At 41.2% G+C, this 21,321-nt stretch overlaps 3 protein-coding genes across 7 annotated transcripts; 2 read left to right on the forward strand and 1 right to left on the reverse strand.

Annotated features, from left to right (window-relative positions):
- Positions 1–60: 60 nt before the first annotated feature.
- On the reverse strand, positions 61–6,297 carry LOC138633576 (asialoglycoprotein receptor 1-like). 5 transcript variants are annotated; one of them, XM_069719909.1, is made up of 8 exons: positions 5,690–6,297; positions 4,714–4,791; positions 3,410–3,487; positions 2,328–2,432; positions 1,244–1,591; positions 987–1,153; positions 746–858; positions 61–667 (listed from the first exon to the last, which is right to left on the reverse strand). In XM_069719909.1, the coding sequence occupies exons 1-8, from the start codon at positions 5,751–5,753 to the stop codon at positions 544–546; spliced, it is 1,077 nt and encodes a 358-aa protein (XP_069576010.1). In that variant the 5' UTR covers positions 5,754–6,297; the 3' UTR covers positions 61–543. The 5 variants fall into 5 exon arrangements, with proteins under 5 accessions (XP_069576010.1, XP_069576013.1, XP_069576011.1 ...); XM_069719912.1 differs by having other exon boundaries at positions 1,244–1,420; positions 4,714–4,787; positions 5,686–6,297; XM_069719910.1 differs by having other exon boundaries at positions 1,250–1,591; positions 4,714–4,787; positions 5,686–6,297.
- On the forward strand, positions 3,546–4,072 carry LOC138633582 (nestin-like). The gene has a single exon (XM_069719918.1). The coding sequence runs from the start codon at positions 3,602–3,604 to the stop codon at positions 4,070–4,072; it is 471 nt and encodes a 156-aa protein (XP_069576019.1). The 5' UTR covers positions 3,546–3,601.
- A 1,005-nt stretch (positions 6,298–7,302) lies between the features above and the next one.
- Positions 7,303–16,386, forward strand: nes (nestin). Its single transcript, XM_069719907.1, has 4 exons — positions 7,303–8,288; positions 9,664–9,788; positions 12,657–12,730; positions 13,416–16,386. Exons 1-4 carry the CDS (start codon positions 7,458–7,460, stop codon positions 16,154–16,156), a joined length of 3,771 nt encoding a protein of 1,256 aa, XP_069576008.1. The 5' UTR covers positions 7,303–7,457; the 3' UTR covers positions 16,157–16,386.
- Positions 16,387–21,321: the final 4,935 nt, after the last annotated feature.

Genomic DNA, 21,321 nt, shown 5'->3' on the forward strand with positions numbered 1-21,321 from the left:
ACTGACATTTTTAATGAGAAGTTTTTGAGAGATTAGAAAAAAAACAAGAAAACAGAAATATTGTTGTTCAGTTTAACATTTTTATTCAACATAACAGGATAAAAACATGCATTTGCTTCTAAATAGATATCTAACATTATCTGCTGCCTCAACGTGTGAAGACTTATTTACATCAGAATACAAATGTTGAAGAAAACAGCTTTGGAAGCATTTTGTTGAGAAGTAATGCAGCGCCCTCTGTTGGCCAATCAGCGGCAACAGTGTTAAAAATTACATACAGGAAACAAATATTTTCTAATATCTAAATTAATACATTATATCTGTGTTTGTTTTTATTTTTTCCAAATATGTACACAAAGTACCTTAAACAAACAGCTGTTAAAAGTAGCACACTTTAATTTTATTTCTAAGTTTTGGTTTTTACAAAAATATTAAATGTGATATTACTAGAAATCTTCATATTTTGACATTATTAAGCCAGTTGGCATTATCTTACATAAGATTAATCTTTGCAGACTATCAAGTTACTTTCTGAAGTTTGACTCAAACAGACAAAGCCTTCTGTTCACAGATCCAATTGTTCCTGTTGGTACAGTTCACTGATTTCCATCCTTCTTTCCAGACAGAAATTGCACAGTGACCATCAGTCGGGTTTTCTATCCAGGAGCTGAGGAAAAAAAAAAACATCAGTTGGATCAAGAGTCAAGATTTTATCATTCAAAGTGTTTAGAAATGTGTCTCTTACCTGTCAGCCAGATCACTTCCATCGACCCACTTCCATTTTCCACCATCAGCTTTCAGTCCAATCCAGTACCCTTTGTTTCCTGAACTTTTCCAGCTCTTACCACTGACATATGTCTGAGGACAACAGAGGAAAAGGGATCAGAGATATTTACTTACTTTAATAAACTCACTGTGACCAACAGACTCAGCGTGTGTTCAGATCTTCAGAAAATACATTTTCATTTAATATATGCTGTCATTACCTTTTCTTCTGCATTATCTACAACCACCAAATCAGAACTCCTTATTTTGCAGTGTTCTCGAGCTTCTTCCCAGGTTTTCCGATCGGTAGAAGTCTTGTAGTCCAAAACCACATAGCAACTGGACTGGAACAGATTCCAGCCCGGCTGACAAGATTTACAATGTCTTCCTGAAATAACAGAGATCAACTAATAAACAACTTTACTGTCTCGTTATATCAAGATTCAATATTTTTGTAACTAATGGGATCCCAACATACCGCCACCATCTTTTCTGGGACAGTAGGCATCAATGCTCCACTGAGCTCGACTGATGTTGAGCTCATTCCCCTTTGCCTCCATGTCCTTTATTTGATTTGTAAGGTTTCTCTTCTCCATCTCCAGCTCCTGGTTTTGTGTCTCCAGCTTCTGGTTTTGTTTCTCCAGGTTCATCTTTTCTGCCGTGAGATTTGTGACTTTGCTCTCTAAGACAGCAGAGGCTTGTGTCAGGTTGTCAAACTGGACTGTCAGATTGGTGTTGTCCTCCCTTAAGTTGTTGTTGAGGTTTGTCAGGTTGTGATTCATTTCCAGAAGAGTATTTATGTTGTTTTCCTGACTGAATGTAGCAACTGCAAAATGAAAATTAGCTTCTTAAGGGAGAGTAAGCAGTTTTGGTATTGTTCATTTTGCTTTTGTTATTTCATCACAGATCAAAGCTGCTTCCTGTCTGTTGTACTTCAGGTTTGCCAGCCTTTTGGGAGCTATAAGCTAAGATTGTGTTTTTTCTATTTCAGAGAACAACAAAAAAACCCACAAAAAGACCAACACTCACAATGTGTTAAGCCATCTTTCAATATTTCACAGCTTCCCCCATTGATTCATACAAAATTCACTCAAAACAGTTTAACAATGTAGTTTTAAGTAAAAATGACTGAAACAAAACTTAATGGTAAATATTTTGTGGATTTTTTTTTTTTAAGCCAATGATTTCATTTTCTAAACTTTTCCCTGTTACCAAGAAACCCAACAGCAGGTGTAGATTTATTATTTGGCCTGATGTTTCCCAACATGGTGAATTACATGGCTATTATTAAGGCAAAATATGCAATAATTGGTCACACAGTACTGAAAATATATATTGTATGAAAAAATTAAACCTGTGTTATACTATCTTCATACATTTGACCATGAATTATTGTGTCTAGTAATTCACTTTGTTCTTAACAGATTTAGAAAACTAGAAGCAGAAACTTATGGTATGTAAAACAATCTGATATCACATGATGGTAACAGAAGAAATATTATTCTATAAGGGTCTGCCTTGTGTCTAAGTTCGTGCATGGACTGTCTGTTTTACATACTTACTGTAGACACAGATTGCTATGATGCCCAACAGCAAAATGACACAGAAAGTCGCCAAGCAACAAGCCAAGAGCCGATAGTGGCGACGTCGTCCGTCTGCTTTCTTGTCTGGCAGGAATCGGATAGACAAACATATAAATACGTGGCTTTAGAAGTCGGAGTTCATGAAATAATGTGGGTAACCAAAGTTACAGTCTTTTTCAGTCCAACATTTCCTCTTTACCTTGCCATCGCCAAAGAAGGTATTTTAAACTTAGTAAGTTAGAAACAGGAAGTATAAAAACTTTTAAATCAGACTGTGAAAACCTCAAATTAACTTAAATTCAACATGAGATTGCATTTTTATACAAAACAATGTTTTACAAAGGAAAAACATGAGAAAGGAAACGCTTCATGGCCATTATGTAATATTAATGTTCATGTGGGACACTAAAAGGAAAGGTTTACAATTTCTAAAATGTTTGATATCAATTCTTTCAGACATTGTGCTACAGATGAACCAGGTTGTAGGCAGAAGTGGACATAGCCTCCATTCCTATGAGGCCAACCCAGTAATATCGACTAATATAACGCTGTAATGTATTTAAGCGTCTCATTGTTTGTTTATTTTTTGCTAAGTAATCTGTCCTTCAGATATGATAAGAATTGATAGATGTTGAAAATATAGTCATCAGTTGTCATTCAATTAAAGATGATAATCTTAAAAATATATATTTATAAGAACATTTGTAAAACTCTTAAATCATGTTTCATTCGCATTTTGGGTTTCCGGTCGATAAGGGTTCACTAAAGTTTACAGATTGTGACCCGTCCAAACACATATTTTGGGGCTTGCCTGACTGAATGTTTACCAAATCAACTACTACACAATCATACATTTTTGACTTTTCTTAAATGATTTCTGCTGATTTAAATAAACCAATTTATTACAAACAACAATTATTCCACAACGTGGCGGTCAGTCAGAAGTTTTACACGTGTTTGTTTGTGTGTTTGTTTGTTTGTTTGATTTCACAAAGCCGATATCAGCACCAAATGTTCTCAGACTCACCTGTGTTTTGTTTTTGTGTTCTTTTACAACTTACCATTTGTGTCTGGACTTTGTTCGGTTGAGTTCTTTTTCACCTTCACTTCATCGTACACAGTTTCCTCTTTGTTTTTAGCTGGAAGGTTAAAGGTTAAATAGTGTACAGTGGTTAAATATTAACGCGCTAATCGCGAAGGAGATCCAAGTTACGAGGTGCAATAATCACGGAGCCCTGACCCGCAGGAAGGGCATGGAGGAAGAGCTGCGGCAGGCGAGGCTGGAGGTGGACGCAGCCGTGAGGGACAGATTCCTCACGCAGCTGGAAGTTGGCAAGCTGACTGAGGAGCTCGAAGCCCTGGACATGCAAAGAATGAGGGAGGCTCAGGCCCAAGTGAAAGCCAAGACGATGTTGGAGCAAAGCAGGAGGGAGCTGGAGGAGGAACACAGGGTGCAGATCTGGCTGAGGGAACAGGTCAACCAGCTGGAGCACGAGATGAGACTCCTAGTTCAAACCCATCAGGAGGATGTGGCCCACCTGGAGGCCACGTCGACCCGGTCCAGAACCACAACGCAGCACACATTCGCTCAAAGGGGCAACCGGGAGCCGAACCTCCTCCAGCTGGGGGAACAGTACTCCCAGAGCACCTCCAGAGCGTGGCAGGAGGCGGCGGAGGCTTACCAGGACCATTATGTATTATTAATGTTCATGTGGGACACTTAAAAGAAAGGTTTACAATTTCTCAAATGTTTTAGAGATAAATTCTTTCAGACATTGTGCTACAGATGAACCAGGTTGTAGGCAGAAGTGGACATAGCCTCCATTCCTACGAGGCCAACCCAGTAATATCGACTAATATAACGCTGTAATGTATTGAAGCATCTCATTGTTTGTTTATTTTTTGCTAAGTAATCTGTCCTTCAGATATGAGAAGAATTGATAGATGTTGAAAATATAGTCATCAGTTGTCATTCAATTAAAGATGATAATCTTAAAAATATATATTTATAAGAACATTTGTAAAACTCTTAAATCATGTTTCAATCGCATTTTGGGTTTCCGGTCGATAAGGGTTCACTAAAGTTTACAGATTGTGACCCGTCCAAACACATGTTTTGGGGCTTGCCTGACTGAATGTTTACCAAATCAACTACTACACAATCATACACTTTTGACTTTTCTTAAATGATTTCTGCTGATTTAAATAAACCAATTTATTACAAACAACAATTATTCCACAACATGGCGGTCAGTCAGAAACGTTACATGTGTTTGTTTGTCTGTCTGATTTCACAAAGCCGATATCAGCACCAAATGTTCTCAGACTCACCTGTGTTTTATTTTTGTGTTCTTTTACAACTTACCATTTGTGTCTGGACTTTGCTCGGGCGAGTTATTGTTCACCTTCACTTCATCGTACACAGTTTCCTCTTCGTTTCTAGCTGAAAGGTTAAAAGTTGAAACAGTGTACAGTGGTTAAATATTAAGGTTTTCCTAAGGATCTTTTTATTAATGAAATTCATCTACATTTTTTGTTTGACGTTGAAAAGATTCTGTATCTTATTATCAATAAAAGCATTCAGTGTTTTTACTCAGAATTGTGTTCTGTAGAGCCGCTGGTGCATTTGAACTAAAACCCAAGACGCTTTCTCTCAGATCATTTAAGAAAGGGGAAACAGCGTTTTATGGGGAAATAACTATTTCATTACACACTTTCCTCACTGGTTTTTCGTAACTGCAGTGTAATCTACAGTGAGTTTTATAAAAGGGAAATGCTAAACAAAAGACCATTATTTTACATCGAAGACACCTCCGTTGAAAATCTAGGCTGTACATTTTTGGAGCATCAGATTACAACAGTTTGAACTTCAACCCTCTAAAAAAATGTAAAATGTTGGAATTAGGATCCTATCTGATGAGTCTAACGTTACACTGTTAAACAAACAGCCTGAGTTAGATGTAGTTAAAGCAGTGAACTGAACATCATCCAGTGAATTTGAGGGTTTAAAATTCAAAAGTGAAATTCTCAAAACAGGAAAACACAGTCATTCTTAACAGTTAAACCTTTCACAACCTAATTTGAATGTAAAAGCTTTTCTTTGTTAATTTATAGTGAACAGTTCACTATAATCAACAATGAGATAAAAAAAAAAAAAAAAAAAAAACAAGAACAATGACAAACTGCTTGGTTTAGTTAGCTAAATATCTAACCTGCTCCTACACCAGTACAATAAATTAATATTTAATATGAGGAGGGTCACATAAACAAAGACTCTGTTCTAAAGCCAAAGTCTGAGAATATCTTTTCTAGCCGCTCTGTACTTTTAAAAGTTGACTTACCTTCCGGTCGGGATCGGTTCTTATTTTTGAATACAACTGAAGCGTAGTTAACGTCCTCCGCCATCACTACAACCTTTCTGTTGAGTCTATCTGACTTGTAGAAAGAGAAGTACCACTGTAATTGAGCCACAGAGACGCATAAGAAGAGAAGTGGTTGTTTCCTCTGTTGAGGTGAATCTGTCTCTCACAGCCTTGAAATATATCAACTTCTGCTTTTCCTGAGAAAGTCATTTGCATGCATGACAGTCCAGATATCAACGTCAAGCCAACACTGTGTTCCTGTTCCATAATCAGCTTGATATAAAATATATTATTAAAATGAGTACATAACATGGTATAACAAGATTACTAATATGTAACTAGGACTTTGGATGTTTTCTTGGTTTTGTGTAAAACACCAATAACCAATTGAATTTACCTATCTGCTGTGTTGTGTTTTTTTTTTTTTTTTTTCTCTGCATCAGTACTCACATGGTCTCACACCTTTACTGCAGATTGCTCCGGTCTGAACTCTTGTTTTGTGGCCGTCGATGCACGTATAAATGTTCCTGTAATACTGAGTGTAGCAGTGTTAAGAGATACACTCACCACACCCCAACACGTGGAGGCAGATGTCTGAGACCTCTGAACCTCTGAGGTTTCTTCTTGTTCAAATTGAGTTTTTTTTTCTTCCCTTCTGGAGGAGGGTTTTTGTTTTATCCCAGAGGGAGATTTTTTTTTCCTCCTCGCTTACATGGGAATTATTGAATTGTTGATTTCCTCTGTATAATGTTGGAAAGTTCTTTTGTAAGGACTTTACTGTGTCAAGTGCTTTGAAATAACCTGTGCTGTGATTTGGTGCTATATTAAGGAAATTGAATTGAGAGAAACTGGCATCACTGAATACTCAAACTTCCAATCCGAGGCCTATAAAACATGCTAACATGTTGATGTTTGAACTCATTCCCTTAACTGTGCAGATAAACCCAGTGTGCTGAGGTTTATATAAAACTGAACGTAGCTTCCGGTTCTGAAAAAATGAAGGTGATTTTGGGTCAATGTTAATCCATTTATTTCCCCCAGATACATAAAAGTTATCCTGTGGTGTTTTATTTTTCAAATGCCAACAAGAGGACGAGGAACTCCTGTTCAATATCAGTTTCAATCTGTTCATCATTCTTGAGTCAAAGCTCATCGGTTATAACCCGGTATCCTGGCAAAACGTGAAATAGACACCCTTTGCGCCGTCTAGGCGTGACAGTTACACATTGGCTACTTCTGAATGGAGGTTAGAGAGGACTAAGAGCGACACAGATCTCCTGCTGAACTCCAATGGGAGGGGATGGGCAGCAACTCAAATGCCAGTTGTGAAAGAGTTAATCTTGGAAATGACATCACTGCTTTCTGTCTGCCCTTTCCCATCTGTTCCACCCCTCCTACTCTACTCCACCTCATCTCATCTCTAATGTCCTTCATCCCACTCTCTCCCCCTCCGTCCTTCTTCATCTCCTCTCCCCTCCCTCTTGAGACATCAGTCTCCTCCCTCTCTATAGCCCTCCCTCCCTTTCTGTCCATGTATCCGGCCCCTTCATTAAGTCTAGTATGAAAGGGAAGCCTCTTTCTGGCAGTCACACTTCCAGAGCCTCACAGGAGCCTCACTCACACACACACAGAAAAAATAACACTGACTCAGGCCTGGACACAGAGATACAGTTGGCTGCCAAATCCTAATCAGTGTACCTCTGAGTGAGGCCTCGCTTTGTCAGATCTCTGTTTTTCTAATACCGACATGGCGCTCCGCAGTGTGCATAAAATCTTCCACCCCAACCACCCGGGTGAGGAGAAGCAGCAGATGCTGAACCTGAACCGACGCCTGGAGACCTACCTGAGCAGGGTCAAAGTCCTGGAGGAGGAAAACGCGCTGCTCGCGAAGGAGATCCAAGTTACGAGGTGCAATAATCACGGAGCCCTGACCCGCAGGAAGGGCATGGAGGAAGAGCTGAGGCAGGCGAGGCTGGAGGTGGACGCAGCCGTGAGGGACAGATTCCTCACGCAGCTGGAAGTTGGCAAGCTGACTGAGGAGCTCGAAGCCCTGGACATGCAGAGACAGAGGGAGGCTCAGGCCCAAGTGAAAGCCAAGACGATGCTGGAGCAAAGCAGGAGGGAGCTGGAGGAGGAACACAGGGTGCAGATCTGGCTGAGGGAACAGGTCAACCAGCTGGAGCACGAGATGAGACTCCTTGTTCAAACCCATCAGGAGGATGTGGCCCACCTGGAGGCCACGTCGACCCGGTCAAGAACCACAACGCAGCACACATTCGCTCAAAGGGGCAACCGGGAGCCGAACCTCCTCCAGCTGGGGGAACAGTACTCCCAGAGCACCACCAGAGCGTGGCAGGAGGCGGCGGAGGCTTACCAGGACCAGTTGGCTCGGCTGGAGGAGTCGCTCAGCCAGGCCAGGAGCCGTCTGACCCAAGTGGGCCAGGAGAAGAGCGAGAGCCAGCTGAAGCTCCGAGCCCTGGAGAAGGAGATGGCCTCGGCTCAGGTTGTCAGGTTGCATCTGGAGAAGACCGCGGCCCAACAGCGAGACGGACACGGCCGGGAGATCCAGCAGCTGCATGTAAGTGGGATGCAACAATTATTCATCGTGTATGTTAACATTCTTCTATAATGCCAAATGTTTGAGCTTTTCCTTTGGCTGTGTGTTTTCGATCAATTATATTTTACTATATCAGCGGATGGAAAATGATATTCAGCTTGAATTCAGTTTGAGGAAGTGAGGAACATAATATGAAATGTACAAGAGATGTGTCCATTTCGATTCGAATTGAACATAATGTGTTACTGCAGACTGCTTTCGCATTAGTCATGAAATATTATAGTTTGATTGCATTCTGATTTATTTTTTAGGTATTATAATCCAACTCGTATATGGTGTTGTGTATCTGGATTTATTAAAGAGAAGGGAAAGTGGCTTAAAAACTGATTATCACAGTTGATTCATTCACATATTGATCAAAAAGATAATTTTCGCATTATAAAAAAATTCATATTTACACATATGTCGGGATAATGTCAGTCTTTTCTCATATTCTTCTTTAGAGGAGATCGATTTTTTTTAAACATTTGCAACAAAAAAAATAAAAAATTCAGCAAATTGGGAAACTGAGCAACTTTTGACTGATGTGACAACAATTCCCATACAAGGTCGGACGCTTGTTGCTTGTGAAATGTGCAATCAGATGCGATGGTTGATGTCTTTGTTGTGGCTTCACATGGCACAAATAAAGCCAGTCTAAAATAATGAAGTGACAAATCACAGGGGAATGCGAAACACTTGATATTCTGCAGCTGCATGACTCAGATAAAATGGAGTTGAGACAAGTCTACTATTGCATGTCAATACAAATGACTGGTGAAGTTTGAAGAGATCAAATAATTAATCACCAGAAGATCTTACATGTAATATTGTGATTTTGCATTCAAGGCCTTTAGTAAAATGCAGGATGTCCCGTTGAAAGTTTTATGGGGAGCATTGTGAGCTCTTCTCCCAGGGGCTTTGCTCCCTCAGCCGATTTAATATTCTGATGGAATGAAAAACATTTGGGTATGAAAGGGACTGGGGGCTACATATTTATTGGTCGGGGCTGTCTGGATTAGTTCTGGGTCACAGTCAGGTCTGAGGGGTGAAACATCCAAACTGAGGACTTTTATCATGGAGGACTGAAAACAGTTGGGTGGATGGCAACAATTTGCAAGTCTAATACCGAACAAGTGTGGTGAATCAGACCCGCAGTACTAACTTGTGCCAATATTACAACACGACTTTAGATCAGTACAGTGGCAGTAAATTCTTAACTGCCTTTTAACAGAAATGGAACAGAGAATATGAGTCGAACAGAGGATGTTTATTTTTACTTAATATAGTAGAGAACTTTTACACGTCTGTTTTTTTTAAGCACTTCCTCCTCCTTTTTCACTTCCTGGTTTGCCAGGAGCACTTAGAGGGCCTGGAGGCGGAGAGAGAGGAGCTGGGCCAGCAGATCGATCATCTCCTGTTGGAGAATCGAAGCCTGCTGCAGATGAAGATGTCTCTGGGCCTGGAGGTAGCAACCTACAGGTACGCTGCTCTGACAGCAGCTGGGAAATGTTGTTTCTAAACCTCCCTTCATTTAAAAAAAAAAAAAAAAAAGTTTTTTATATAGCTGATCATCCTGTGCAAGGATAGCCAGGTTGGAGCCTCTCCTAGCATGCACTGGCAGAGAGGAGTGTTTATTTTGCCCACAATAATAATATTGCAAAATAAATATTTAATCCATTATATCAATGAAAAGAGAAAAATAAACTGTAGGTCACTTCAAAAGAATTTAAATATTTTTTTTCTCTATTTTCTATAAAGGAGTAATAAGTCATATGATTCATTTGTTCACTGGGACATAAACAGACTCAGTTTTAGAATTATACAGGCAGCTAGAAGTACGTTTTTATAAACACAGTAACATTACAGGAGGCAGCATAATGTCAAAGTGAAACTCTCAAAGGCCAACGGGGTTTTTTTTTTTTAATGTGCTTCAGTAACAACAGAAAATACCATGATTACTGATGCCAAAGTATTAACAGTGCAACACTAAATGATATTATTTATCCCACCCGCCCCTAAGGATTGTTTGGGGCTGTTATTTCAGTTGTAGTCTCATCAGATTGGGCAAAAGAAGACATGATTTGATTGAATTTGGAAAGTTTCTACAAACTGATTTGACCTTTCAAGGTAAACCAAGATTCTTACAACATGTTCAGCTTACATTGCATTGCTATACTATTTCTTCACTGTATTGTAACATACTGTATCTGTTGCTTGTACAATCAGGGGAGAATATCATCTCAGGTGTATATATCTATTTATGAAAAGCAGTTTCCTCTTTACATATTTCTTAAATCTCGATTGACTGTCTACACTGACATGTTAACTTTGTATCTGTTCATCTTCGTCAAACATTTTCTAAGCAATGGGAAAAAGCACTTATTATAATATGATTTTTTGTTGTTGTATTATTTATTGTTGTCATTTAAAATGAAACAGTATCAGATCAGAAAAAAGGTTTCTATTTCAGAAGTCAGACTTTGTGTTGACTTTCACTTTTCATGATGGGGTGGATTTCCAGAATGTCAGTCATTCTGTTGTGAGAAAGAAGAAACTAGTTTTACACTGTGATGTTGTAAACGCATTGAACCTTCACTGGGGACGACGATCTGAGGCACTGACCTGTTTGATGCCAGGCAGGTGTGGGATGAATGTAGCATTTAATGTTGATTTCAGCATGCTCAAAAGGCAAGTGCTGCTTCACATATTTGTGTTGCTTGTTAAAAGCCACCTCACTCTGGGAGCTGACTGAAATCATGTGTACTCCTAAATCTGTCTTCAACAACTTTCTTTGTCTCAAAAAGACATTATTAACTTATTTTAGGGTCTCACATACGCACTGGCAAGGCAATCCTTAATATTCAGCTCAAATTTGTTGTTCTATCTATTCATCCTTAAACATATGAACCATCTTTAATTTGTGGATCAGTGTTCACACTCCTCTACGGCTCAAACAAGCTGCTGCTATCACAAGAAAACCATAACATCTTTCAGCTGATTGAAATAATATGATTTATGCAAATGTATACTCTTACCATGAATGAAAATTCATACTTGGATATTTCTAACTCGATCTGATTGCAAACTCGAAGATGCTACGTCCCGCCCACCGATAGTCGCAACCTGACTTCACCACAGGCCTGTCAAGCAAACAGACACGCCCCGAAAACACAGCTTTTTGAAGCTTAGTTTCTAATTAATGACGGGATTATTTTCAGATGGACCCCCAGAAAACGAATAAGAGGGAGCGACTATGGCTGACAAAACCGGCATTTTATTGACCTAGTGACGAATCAAATGGGAGTTCATGGTGCCGGAGGCTTTTTGGAGCCGACCTTTAGTGGCACTCCGTGGTATTACAGCACTTCCGCATTGGCCTAATTTTTCAGACCCGGAAGCCACGTCCACTTTTTATATACAGTCAATGTATGGGACGCAGGACAAAGGAGAAAACTACTGTGCAGTCCCACATGAAGTGGACGATTAGTCGTGATATACATAAATAAGACAGTTTTAGGGTTGCAAGCTGTGTAAATCGCAATGCGTCCAGCCGAGTCATCATCCTCTCCATGTCAGCTGTGATTTAGATAATTAGTTTAACCCATTCAAAAGTTGCTGCTCAGTAGACAAACACTCTTCAATCAGTGAGAGAAGCTGACGAATAAAAGAGCTGTCCTGCAGCCGTCTGGTCCAAAGGTCACTTCATTAAAACAGCAGCCTCTGTTCTCTTTGACGCCAAGAGCTCTATAGTGGCGTCTCCTTTCTCCCTCTTCTCCCCACCCTCTCCTCAAAATATTGACCCCTCACCCTTCAGTGAGAAGCTCCCGATGGGAGTCTAGAATAACAGCGCAGGGGGGCAGGTGGTGGTGGTGGTCAGTAAAACAGATTTTTATACCTTGTTCTATTGTCTTTTAAAGAGGCATTCATATTTTAAGCCAACTGGATTTTGAAAGGAAATGAAAACAAAAAAATATATATTTGTTTCTGTTAGTGATGGAGCTAATTCTAGAAGTATGTGTTGGAACGCCGACTAGACTACTGTGATCCAGATGTGAATGGTGTGCGTCTGAGGAATTGATGGCAAAAGGTTAGAGTGCTCCAGATGGCTCCTCAATGGCGGGGTCTTTTCTTCATTACCATAACAACAGACCTCTGTCCGTTCCTGCTTGCTGAAGAGCAGCAAAAGTGTCCCTGTGCTGCTCCTCCCACCCACGACTCGGTGCGTGCAGCACCATGTCAGCGCTCATACCCCTTTTTAAGGCGCCTTCAAATCCTTAACATCACAATATTCATGCATGTAAATGGCGTGCAACTTGTGTAATCTTATCTTGTTGTCGGTCTCTACAGAGCTCTGCTGGATAACGAGAGCCTCAGGGGAGATGTCTCCTTGTCAAATCAGCCGAGAAACATTTCCGTCACAGGTAATTAAAATAAACAATATTCATACATCATTATATGTGTCAGGGACTTTACTGTTGCCTTCTTTACAGCCACAACGAGACATAAATCTTTTCCTTTATGTCCACTCTGCTTACTACTTTAAATCACCCCTTCCCCCTTTCTAATTTCTCTTAGTCAAAGTAAAAGCTCCTCAGAAGGTGGCAGAGTGGGGGTTGGGAGGCGGACGGGGAGGGGGCAGGGGGGGCGGTTGATGCAATTTGAAATCTCATTATTGTTACTGGAGAGGGTTGGTGGTCGTTGGGGGTTACTTGGCTCAGGGGGCTGAGGTAGGCACTTTGGCTCCTGTAATGGAAGCCACCAATACGACAGCCCCACCCCCCCCACCCCCCACCCCAAAGGTTATTGAGCCATATGGCTTTGCTTTTCCGGTAACTTAGACAACAGGGAAAGGAAATGACGATCAATATTTCTCCATTAGTGTCCAACCTTCATTGACATTATACGTTTTAATAATGCTTTGGTGTGGCAGCTTCTCTGCCATTTATCCCCAGACACTGGTCAGTGTTGTGTGGGGATATCAAATATGTCAGTATACAGAATATTATAAAGAATACAGTTGGTTTCATTTAAACTGTGTTCAAGTCATTAATGTTACAGTAGCTGACTTCATTGTGTAATCATGAGCACTGCTCTTGTATTCCACAGATGCCGTTTTCAGTTCTCCGAATTACCAGAGGCAGCCGTCTACTAGCCACAAGACGACTTCCCTCTCGTCTGTCCGTGGCGTAACCGGACAAACGGCGACGACTGCAACACCGATCTGGAGTAGAAAACCTGTAACTTTAAATGAAACTCCAAACATTTTGGGGAAACCTGCTAATACAGAAACAGCAATCTGGGAAACCCCTTATCCAAAGATACTGCAGGATGGAGCTGTTGAAAATTTCAGACCACAGGAGGTTCACGAGAAAGTCACCTATGCTGAGCCTTTGTCGCCTCCTAATGAGCGAGAGTCTTTTGGTAAAACGTCAGGGGACATCGAAGGGGAGGAGGACTGGATCAATGCTGACGTTGAACAAGTTGTTGAGTCAGTCGTCAGTGACCAAGCAGAGTCTGGCCTCAGCAGGGAGCCATCCTTTATTAATAGAGTCGGCCACAATGAGTTTACAACTCCCGGCCTAACATCATACCATGTCAGAGTGACAGAGGAGCCATGCAGTTTGTCAGATGAGTCTGATAAAGATGTGGCTTTTGAAGAGCCGGCTGAAAAAGAAGATGTGCAACAATCGCACGCTCCAGTCGAAGCATGGGTGAAGAAAGAGTGTACAGACAAAGAGGAAGAGCGTGTGCAAGAGGAAACCTCAGACTCCAAAACTGAGGCGGTGCTGCAACCATCCTTTGAATCCCGGCCGAGCAGCCCAGACTCTCAATGCGAGCCTGAGGAAAGTGCGTTTAACCAAGAGACAGATTACAACAGAGATGAAAACATTTCAAATGATGACGCAGTAGAGAGAAGACATGAAACAAGCTGCTCTTTGGTGGGAACAAATGAAACGGATGTTGAGGATAAGTTGTACCCTGATGGGGAAGAGATGGATACTTGGGATAGTGTAATAGAAAGGAAGGTCGATCTAAAGACAGATGATGGCGTAAAAAACGAAGGAAAAAGACAACACGCTGAACCAGAGGAGGACATATCAGGAAAAGAACCAGTGCATGAAAAGAGAGAAATTATACAGGGTTTTGTTAGAGGTGTAGCGCAAGATGACAAGGTGGCCTCTTCACTGATGATCACACACGTAGATGATGGCCAGCAAGACGATGTTCCGATTTCTGACAATGATGACGATGACGAAGACTCTCAAAATGTCTCTGTGTCATGGCGGACTGAGCTAGAGGGCGACAGCTACGCTCAGGAAAACACTCTTGCCGACACCCGTCCTCTGATTCGATACAAAAGCGACGAGACCGACGCCAACACTCAGGCATCGCACATGGACGAGAGCGAGTCCAGCGAAGGTGAACAGGAAAAAAAGATCGGCGAGACAGGAACTGGAACGTGGAGCGAAGGCAAGTCAAAGAGATTCGGAACTATGGAAGATCTGTGCGAGGAAGTCGAAGCGGAAACGGTGGATGAGGACTATAATCTGGGATACACTCAGGCTGAAGACAGGGACGTCGACCATGGTACGATTGAAAGTGCTACACCGGGGAATGATCCAGAAAATGTAGAAAGAATGATCAGCGAGGGACGTTCAGACGAAGAAACCGAAGAATTTCCTAAACCCATGGTACACACAAATGTAGACTATGACGTGGAGTTGGAGACGGACAGACTCGTGGAACAGGAATTAGAAGGTCTGTCCACAGACCGCTACAGTGCTCACTTTGCACAGCAGCAGGTCAGTGAGGAGATGCTACATCTGACGGACAAGTCCGATGACGAAATGACAGAGGGCTGTGTTGAGCCTGGGATGGCGGTACACCATGAACTCATATCTTCTACTACAACTGTAGATCACAGTTTTGGGGACCCTTTTTTGAGTGATTGGTCCGTGGTAATGTCTCAAACAGACTCCGAGGCCGAGCAGGAAATCCAGCACGAAGATCAAGAAGCTATACATGCCCCGGAGAAAAGAGAGGAAGAGGAGGAACACAACGTGTCCATGGCGACACATGCTGATGCAACAGAAGATCACTCTGGCTTTGGCGACTTCATCAACAGGCCTGACATGGAAGAAATCAACAACTCGGAGGTTCCAAACTTGCCGGTGACAGCAGATCAGAAAAACCTGCAGGATGCGGCCGCTCCCTCTGAGGTGAAAGAGGCCGTCCTTGTTGAAGCATCCCACGAGTCTCAAGAACGGGAAATTGGGGATGAAGCAGAAAGTCAGGAGTTTCCTGAAGGTCCAGGAACAGCTGAATGGGAGGACCTGGAAAACCCAGAAGAGGACTTTAAAATGAATGATCAAAAATATGATCGTGCTCCTGATTCAGTTGATGAAGGTGCTATGACACATGAAGAGGAGCCCCTCGAGATTTCCCCTGACAATGCACCGGATGAAAGCGATATCTTTAAGGTGAAGGATTCAACAGACAGTGGTCTCCATGGTTACTTCACCTCTGGCGTAAAGAATGACTTCTGGGCGTCGTCCCTGGAGAGCGGTGCCACTTATCAACCAGATGATGCCTGCAATGAGGCAGCTGAGCAAACCAATCAGGATCTAGGGTTTGCTGACCAAGTAGTTTGGCCAAATTTGGAAAACCCGAATGTGGTCAACGGAAACTCAAGGGTCGATACTGACTCATCTAAAGTTAAGAAGGAGCAGGAACAGATGCGTGCGGAAGTGAAGCAGGTGTTGTGTAGAAATGAGGGAGAACTGGTCCATTCTGAGGAGTCGGAAGTTGAGGGTGAATCGTGGTCATCTGGGGACGAACCAGTTTAAAAATGTAGTGAGGAGTTTAAGTAAAACCGGTTGTTGTTTTTTTTTTAGATGTGATCAGTGTTAGTCGGGGGCAAATTGCATCTTCTCTGCAATGCTTGTACCATGAAAACCAAAGTCGTGCCTCGGTGTGCTCTTCAGTGACGCCAACCACCAATGTGCCAATTCTCACTACGAAGATACTGAGCACTTGTCTCGTTTCCTCAGACTGACAATTGACTAACAACGTTTTCGTCTTTTTAGGATTAGCAGCTTCTGCATGAGGGAACAGCATGAAGACAGAACAAAGAATGCCATTTGAAAGTCAAAGCAGTTATTGATTGTTACCTAATCTGATTTTACTGACTGATGGGAATCAATAAGACCAGAAGGGTAGAATTCCTTGTCGAGCTGCTATTTCATAGCGTATTGAACAGACAGCTAGTATTGCTTTCAGCGAGTTATTACAATTCAATAGACGGTAATTGACTCATCCTTGCATGTTTTACACATGTAGAATGAATGGTTAGTTGTAAAGGGTTTATGTTGGCGATAGCATAAGTCAGTTTAGATGAGCAAACTGTTGTGTTTGGGTTCGGTTGGCCTGTACGAACATTTGTTTAACTCCTTTTTGTTTGCACCCCTAAAGTTTAATTATACTATGGTACAATTACAGTTCAAAATAAACTGTAGATTCACTATGTGCGCTGTGTCTTGTTATTCAAAATCTCATCTCATTTGTCTCTACAGTGCACTTCACCCATGCATTTGATTCCTCGTAAAATTGACATTCTAGAATCAAACAAGATATTCAGCAAATATTAGATTTTTTTTTTTCTTTTAGACTGCGGTGGAAACTGGTAGCCTCATGGAAAACTAAATGAAACTTCTTTTTTTTTAAACCCTGCTGATCACCAATGCAGCTCAAGGAGACATTTTTTTAATACTGACGTTTACGTTTTGCCTAAATTTGCATTAGCATCCTGTTAGCTCTTCTTTTTGAAACAGAAACTTTTGTGGCTCATTGAGGGCCTGAAATAATGAACTTTTATAGTCTTATACAAGACCTTAACTGCCATTTTATTGTACCAGAACAAAGGTAAGACTTTATCTATTTTGGCCGATAAGGCAACAACATCTCCTTGTTCTTGTTGCGCATTGCCGAGAAATGAAACTACTGAACCGCAAAATACATTATCTCATGCAAAACCTTTGCCAACAAATATCAGGAGGAGCTAACTGGGAGACTTGGTAAGTGATCGACAGGGTTTCAAAACTATGAACCTTGTTTTTAAGTCAGAATACAGTCGCATCCTTAAGAGAAGGTCAAGAAACCAGCTGCTTGCTGCCTTCCAGCAACATCCATCTTCGTTTCCTTTGGGGTTTGCTTTGAGGAAGGCTGGGCAGCTCTCTCTGTGTCTGTGTGTGTGTGTGTGTGTGTGTGTGTGTGTGTGTGTGTGTGTGTGTGTGTGTGTGTGTGTGTGTGTGTGTGTGTGTGTGTGTGTGTGTGTGTGTGTGTGTGTGTGTGTGTGTGTGTGTGTTGTGCCTGGATTTGGCAACATCCCAGCTTCACTGACCTCAAAGCAGGCAAGTCAACAAAGCAGCACCGGGGTCCTCCGCAAGCAAACAAGCCATCCCATGAAACAAGTACGAAAGGGAGAACAATGTGCGTGACCTCGCCTCCTCTCCTTCCCATCCCCGTCCCCATTCCCCCTGCCCACCCCTCCACCCCACCCCGACCTTGTCTTTCATTAGTCAGTTTACCGAACAATGATGGCTATTTTAGTGGGCGCCCGCCTCCGCTGCTGGCCAAATATGACCAGCGAGAGACTCTGAGGAAGGAAACCGCACATGTTTGCATTCACCGCGACTAGGCTGAAATGCTGGAATGGTATTACGGCAGCTGTCTGGCATGCCGCTATTCTCCACCCATCAATAGAGCAGTCCTACCCAAGACACTCAGTGGAAAATCCCTAATTGTGATTGATTCCTTGAGGGAGAGCTACAAACAAAACAAGTTTCAAATAGTAACTGATTCCCTGGAGGAAGCCGTTTCATCTGCTATAAATAAATAACTTGGTTGTTACAGTGTCAAGCAGCCTTCATATGAATACATGTTGGATGTTGAAAAAAAACAACAACACAGCATCTGTCCCGTGTGGACTTTTTAAGTTTTTGTACATTGAAGAAAAATGTTTGTCTACAGTAAACGCAATTCATTTGGAATTTAGGCCGGTCTTCCCAGCAACAACCGGTCCTGTCTTTTATTGTTTCAATGGGTTTATTCAATCAATTAACGCCTATTTACTAATGAAACTGTTCAAAGTGATGTTGATTTAAGATGATTTCACATTGCAGCTTTACAGATGCCGTTGCAAAAGCGATGATCTGAGATGTGATCAGATAGTATGCTGATGATGTAGTTCTTTCTATAAAGTATTTCTGTCCATTTTTGTAAACCTGTTTTTCCTTCTTATTTATCTATTTGACAATCAAGTTGTCTCATTTGTATTATACGGCACAAAATGTTTCATGCTATAGTTCAGAATTGGACAATAACTAACATAGTTTCATTTAAAATGATGTCCAGCTTCTGGGAATCAAGGGAACCCGTCATGTTTAAAATGTGCAAGTGTTTGTGTCGTTAAAACGGTTCAGTGTTCAAATTTGGTGACATTTGGCAGAAATTAAGGGTTGCCATTAAATCATTTTGGAGTTTGGATGTATCTTTTTATGACAGCTTGAACCATTATATTTCTAACAACCTAACAGTAAATCACTGTTGCTTAGGGACTTTTGCAATAATTTTGCCTCCCAAAGACATCCATCTCACAGCAATAGACACAGTTTAAGTAAAACAAATGCTGCAGAAGTTAAGATATTCCAGCCATGACCAATGGATGTTGGTCACTGCTGATTAACGTGGGGGAGGGCTATTTGTACGAGTCCATTAAGAGAGACATAAACCTCTTTTAGCTCCTGCGGTAGATAGTGTGCACGTGTGTGTTCTGATAGGCATCCGCTATACCCCATCCATCTTCATTGATTTACTCTTGATGTTATTGGTGTGGATAATGGAGGAGGGCTGGACTGAGGAGACGTCACCACTGGTTTCTCCCACTTTAGATCCCCATTATATCAGAGAAGGCATGAAGACGCGTACGAGCTGGAAGAGAACAACACAATAAGCATATGGGGCCAAGTTGGAAATCCTGCCACAGACCGAATTACACTCATTTAATGTGCCGCATTAAGCTATTCTTTGAATTTCATTAGAAGAGGGACTAAAAATTTAAATGAACTTATTTTAAAAATAGAAGATAAATGATACGTCTCCAAAATGTAAATGTCGCTCCTCTGGGGAACATGAAATTTAATGTCACGTCTCCAAAATGTAAATGTCGCTCCTCTGGGGAACATGAAATTTAATGTCTTGGTATTAAAATGTTGAGTTTAATTCTGACTAAGAAAATTCCTCAAAGCTTGTGTTGTGTATTCAACCAGTTCCTCTACACTTCAATTCCTTTCTCACCATCAGTCTTATGAGGTCAGGTAATTTACCTCATTACTGTGCTTTAGGAATATGCTACGCTAACGTAGGAACTGAAGCATACTTCCCCTTTATGCTCAGTCAAAGGTGCCTTTCATACAAACAAGCCACATGCTTATCTTTGGGACATTGTAGTGATGACTTCTCACATGAGCTGACTTCACATGGAGTGAATGGAAGAAACAAATTAAATTTCCTCATGGAAATGAGGAGGTTTTTTTTTTTCCCCCTAACATAAATCAGTAAACTGAACACAGTTTTGTACTTCACTACATTTAGACTCACGTCTGGAACAAAGTAGGAATATTCCAACCAGGGACTTTTGATGCAATATTTATCGAGATAAATAACTTCCTGGTTGATATATTTGCCTCGTGCATGTTGATTCATGCTGCACTTTGTACTAAACTTCAGGTAGAACAGAAAATATGAATAAAAAAACAGAAGCCCACTTTTCATTTTCAAACATCTTGTCTTGTTTGCTGTGCAGATGAATACCTGTGCAGCATTTCTGCAATTCTTAAGTACCCAAACTGTTTTATTCTGATTGTGAGAAGCTAAATCACCAGAGATTGGAAAGTTTCCTTTAATTGTTGCACTTGAAGATGGTTGATCGCGCGAGTAGGAAAAATGGACGAGTACGGGAGCCTTGATTTTCTTCTTCAAATGTACCAAAAGACCAGTTTTAAAAAAACAAAAAACAACAGCACAACAAAACACTGGCCTCTCATTTTTCCTGACCAACCTGTTTCCTGTCTTCTAAAACCTGTTATACTCTGTCACCTGATCTCTGCAGCCAATCAGGGAGGACCTCTGGAGTCAGTGCCACTTTTAAAATTTTTTTTTTTAATTAGCACGGTGCTCATTTGTACTTTTACAGAATTTTGTTTTTTTGTTTTTAAATAATCACATTTACACTCTCGAGAGGCAGAATCTGAACATGCATATTGTCAGTGAAACTGCTGAACAAATAAACGTTCCCATCTTTGGAACTAATTAACTGTACAGCAGAATTTTTTTTTTTTTAAATTTTATTTTATTTTTTTAAATCACCCACAAAGACATCTTGAAGGGGAAAGTGCACTCCATCTTAAATAGTCAGGGTATTAAAGTCGTCCTACAGAAAACCTGTAGGAGCAAAACAACAAGCATTTCCTAAATATCACAAATTTAGCAGTGTTACCAAAAGAAAATTACATATGAATGGGGGGAAAAAAAAAAAAGATTTATTAGAAGAAGAGAAGAGAAATAGATGTTTATCAAGTAGGTGGGATGACGTTGGTTTTCCCCTTCGCGGGTCATTAGTTGCTTGTTACAGAGCGGTGATCTATTCAACATCTCCTCCAGAGTGGAAAATAATTTCCAACTTTCTTCCCCTTGAGCTGTCAAAGGAAAAGAATTGCAACTGCGTCACAGCGCTCGTCTGTCTCTGGACAGAGCGGAAATCATCCGACTGTATTCCTGCTCCAGCAAATCCTGCCTATCAAAGCCATCAGTCACCAGACGGTATTAAAATAGAACAGGAGTTGCACCGCGGCGTGCAATCTGCTAATGACAGCTGCGGGTCGCTTCAGTAATCCAGGATGAGTGAGAGTGCAGGAATAGCGCTTGAAATAACAAAAACGGTCCCCCATGAGAG

The sequence above is a fragment of the Brachyistius frenatus genome, unplaced genomic scaffold, assembly GCF_029030835.1.
Source record: "Brachyistius frenatus isolate BFR_SWC_R1_liver_20210118 unplaced genomic scaffold, ASM2903083v1 Contig_227, whole genome shotgun sequence".
Classification (NCBI taxonomy): domain Eukaryota; kingdom Metazoa; phylum Chordata; class Actinopteri; family Embiotocidae; genus Brachyistius; species Brachyistius frenatus.

Excerpts from the sequence above, each read along its gene's own strand:
- LOC138633582 (XM_069719918.1), top strand. The coding sequence starts at position 3,602 with ATGGAGGAAGAGCTGCGGCAGGCGAGGCTGGAGGTGGACGCAGCCGTG.
- LOC138633576 (XM_069719909.1), bottom strand. The coding sequence starts at position 5,753 with ATGGCGGAGGACGTTAACTACGCTTCAGTTGTATTCAAAAATAAGAAC. Across the intron at positions 3,488-4,713 it reads GCAAAGTCCAGACACAAATG|CTAAAAACAAAGAGGAAACT; the intron begins GTAAGTTGTAAA and ends TTAACCTTCCAG. Across the intron at positions 859-986 it reads TAGATAATGCAGAAGAAAAG|ACATATGTCAGTGGTAAGAG; the intron begins GTAATGACAGCA and ends TGTTGTCCTCAG.
- nes (XM_069719907.1), top strand. The coding sequence starts at position 7,458 with ATGGCGCTCCGCAGTGTGCATAAAATCTTCCACCCCAACCACCCGGGT. Across the intron at positions 8,289-9,663 it reads GGGAGATCCAGCAGCTGCAT|GAGCACTTAGAGGGCCTGGA; the intron begins GTAAGTGGGATG and ends CTGGTTTGCCAG. Across the intron at positions 9,789-12,656 it reads CTGGAGGTAGCAACCTACAG|AGCTCTGCTGGATAACGAGA; the intron begins GTACGCTGCTCT and ends CGGTCTCTACAG.